At 35.0% G+C, this 3115-nt stretch overlaps 1 protein-coding gene across 1 annotated transcript; it reads left to right on the top strand.

Moving 5' to 3' along the window:
* The first annotated feature begins 294 nt into the window (after nucleotides 1-294).
* Nucleotides 295-2390, top strand: LOC145058654 (proteinaceous RNase P 2-like). Its single transcript, XM_079006550.1, has 5 exons — nucleotides 295-1266; nucleotides 1343-1617; nucleotides 1741-1861; nucleotides 1953-2021; nucleotides 2111-2390. Exons 1-5 carry the CDS (start codon nucleotides 355-357, stop codon nucleotides 2279-2281), a joined length of 1548 nt encoding a protein of 515 aa, XP_078862676.1. The 5' UTR covers nucleotides 295-354; the 3' UTR covers nucleotides 2282-2390.
* Nucleotides 2391-3115: the final 725 nt, after the last annotated feature.

Raw genomic sequence — 3115 nt, 5'->3', positions numbered from 1 at the left:
ATGAAGATCCTTAGGCGATGATGAAGGAAGAAAAGAACGAATGAGACTCACACATATAAAAAAAATCTTATAATAATTTAGTTAATAATAAACAATAAGTTAAAATAATGCATAAGGGTATATTTAGTGGTCTTTTCATGTTGGTTGGGGACCAAAATTGCAACAAAAACATCAACATTAGCGACGGTCCGAATTAAAAATTCATTATAAGGACCAACTATACAGACTACCCAAAACGATAGGGACCTTTCGTATAATTTACGGTTCCTAATTAATTATCGAAACATATTACAGCAATTAGGGTTTTTCCTTTCGGTTACCTTGTGGTCTGTAGCAAGGAGAACTTACTCAACAATGAAGAATCAGAGGAAAAAGATAGGTAACAACAAATCCCCAACACCGGAATCCAAATTCCGCTCTGATTTCAGCATTTGCTCCAAAGAGAAAGATTTGGCTGGCGCAATCTCCCTTTTCGATTCCGCAGTTTCTCAAAACCTCAAACTCAATCTCCACCACTTGAATTGCTTCCTTTATATATGTTCCAACTCCATCGAAGACAATAAAGACGTTGCAATCGATAAAGGTTTCAGCATTTTCAATCACATGATATCGAGCAAGATAAACCCCAATGAAGCCACTATCACAGCCGTTTCTAGGTTAGCCGCAGCAAAAGACGACGCTGATTTGTCATTTGAGTTGGTTAAAAGTTTGCTCAAGTACAATGACAAGCCTCGGTTGCGAACCTATGATCCAGCATTATTCTGTTACGTGAAGAAATCAGATGCCGAAAAGGCGTATTTGGTGGAGAAAGACATTTTGAGTATGGGGTTGTGCTTGGAAGAACCAGAGATCGCTGCATTGCTGAAAGTCAGTGCTGAGACAGGAAACGAAGAGAAGGTGTATGAATATTTGCATAAGTTAAGAATTGGCGTCAAATGTGTGAATGAATCAACAGCAGAGATCATTACCAATTGGTTCAAAGGAGAAACGGGGGCGAAAGTGGCCAGTCGTTTGAAAGACTGTGATATGGGTCGGGTTAAAGATATGGTTTTGAAGAATGGAGGTGGGTGGCATGGGCTTGGGTGGATAACGAAAGGAAAATGGGTGTTACAGAGAACAACCATTGATTCAAATGGTGTTTGTTGTGCTTGTAAAGATCAGTTGGCTTGTGTCGATATCGGTAGAGAAGAAACAGAGAAGTTTGCACAGTCGTTAATGGCGTTGGCCATTGAAAGGGAGACCCGATCAAATTTCACTCAGTTTCAGGTGAACAACGCTTTCTTTGAGATCACTAATTGTTGTTATTCTTACTAACTATAAACTTCCATTTCAAATACTGAAGAATTGGCTGGATGAACATAATGATTTTGAAGCTATAGTTGATGGAGCAAATATTGGACTTTACCAACAAAACTTTGCAGAAGGTGGATTTAGTGTTTCTCAGGTTGAAATTGTTGTTAATGAACTTTATAACAGAAGCAAGAAATGGCCACTTGTTATTCTACATGACAAGAGAATTCGTGCCCTTTTAGCTAATCCTTCAAATCGAGAGCTACTTGAAGAGTGGATTGAAAGAGGAGTTCTTTATGGAACACCAGTTGGATCAAATGATGACTGGTAATAAACTAACAATGTTTAAATTGACTTTTCTTGTTCATGTTATTTGTAATTAACTAATTATAATACTTTTTTTTTTTTTTTTTTTTTTTTTTTTTTTTTTTTTTTTTTTTTTTTAATTAGGTATTGGCTTTATGCTTCTGTAAAACTCAAGTGTATGCTTGTGACAAATGATGAAATGAGAGACCATATTTTTGAACTTTTAGGAGGCAATTTCTTTCCCAGGTGGAAAGAAAGACATCAGGTATGTTAATATCAAAGAGTTTGACTTTTTTTGACCATTTTAAGATACAATGTTAGTTAAACTGATATTGCTTTGTTTTCCACTATTAAAGGTTCATTACACTTTCCCAAAAGGTAAACTTCAACTTCAAATGCCACCACCATATTCCATTCTTATTCAGGTATTACTTTCAATCTCTAAATCCGATTCAAAAAACCATAAAAAAAAGTCACCATTTGATTTCATTTTCAAACTACAAAACTGTATCAGGAATCTGAGAGAGGAACATGGCATGTGCCCTTAGTGAGTGATCACAATGATGAGTCATTAAGAACATGGCTTTGCATTTCCCATTCAGACCTCTGTAAAACTTGTTCTGAAGAAACTTCCAGTTCACATGTTGGTATAACTGGTAAAAGAAAAGAAAGATCTTCATCTTAGAAACTTGGGTTTTTTGTCACAATTTTGAATGTCTTTTTAACTAATTGTTTTTGTTTGATTTTGTTGTATTATCTGAGAAGTAATGTATGCATAAACTATAAGCTTTATATGTTGCTTGTTGGGTTTTGGTTTGTGGGTATGATATGGCGAACTGATAGCATGACACGTGTAGTTTATGTATGTTGGTGCATCATGATATGAATTTAGCACGAATTTGCTAAGTGGCAAATAGTGTTGCCAATATCGAAACTCCAGAAGATTTCATGAAATTGTAAAGTGAGATTTGGGAGTAAGGTTAGTGGGTGTGTTAGCTGTTTAAAAAGAAAGAAGTAAAAACATGTAATAATATGAACACAAGAAAAAGCAAAATATTGTATATGATGATATATCATATGAAGGCCACTTTAATAACAATTGACACTTCTTCCCATTAATGTATATGATGTGTTTGTGTAACACCAAAAAGACTTGGTGAAGGTGGGATAAAGGTTGTTCTAATGCCTTGTTGAAATAATGATGTCATTAAAATAAACTACAACAAATTGATCAATGAAGGTTCGAAAACTTGATTTGTAAGTTGCATGAATGTTGTTGATGCATTAGTTTGCTAAACGATATGATTATCCGATTAATACAAGTCATCTCAAGCCTTAATGATGCCTTCCCCTTATAATCTACCCCGCCTATGAATTTAGTGATGATCATTTTGTAAATCAATCTTTGAAAAGATCGTTACAACATGTAGTTGATTAAGCAAGTCATCAAATTGTGGAATACGAAACCATCACTTGATCTTGATTTTGTTGGCGACACAACTACGATGAAAGTTTGCTA

This window comes from Lactuca serriola, chromosome 6, assembly GCF_051521515.1.
Source record: "Lactuca serriola cultivar US96UC23 chromosome 6, Lser_US96UC23_V15, whole genome shotgun sequence".
NCBI lineage: Eukaryota > Viridiplantae > Streptophyta > Magnoliopsida > Asterales > Asteraceae > Lactuca > Lactuca serriola.
This window is presented reverse-complemented; position numbering and strand designations above follow the sequence as displayed.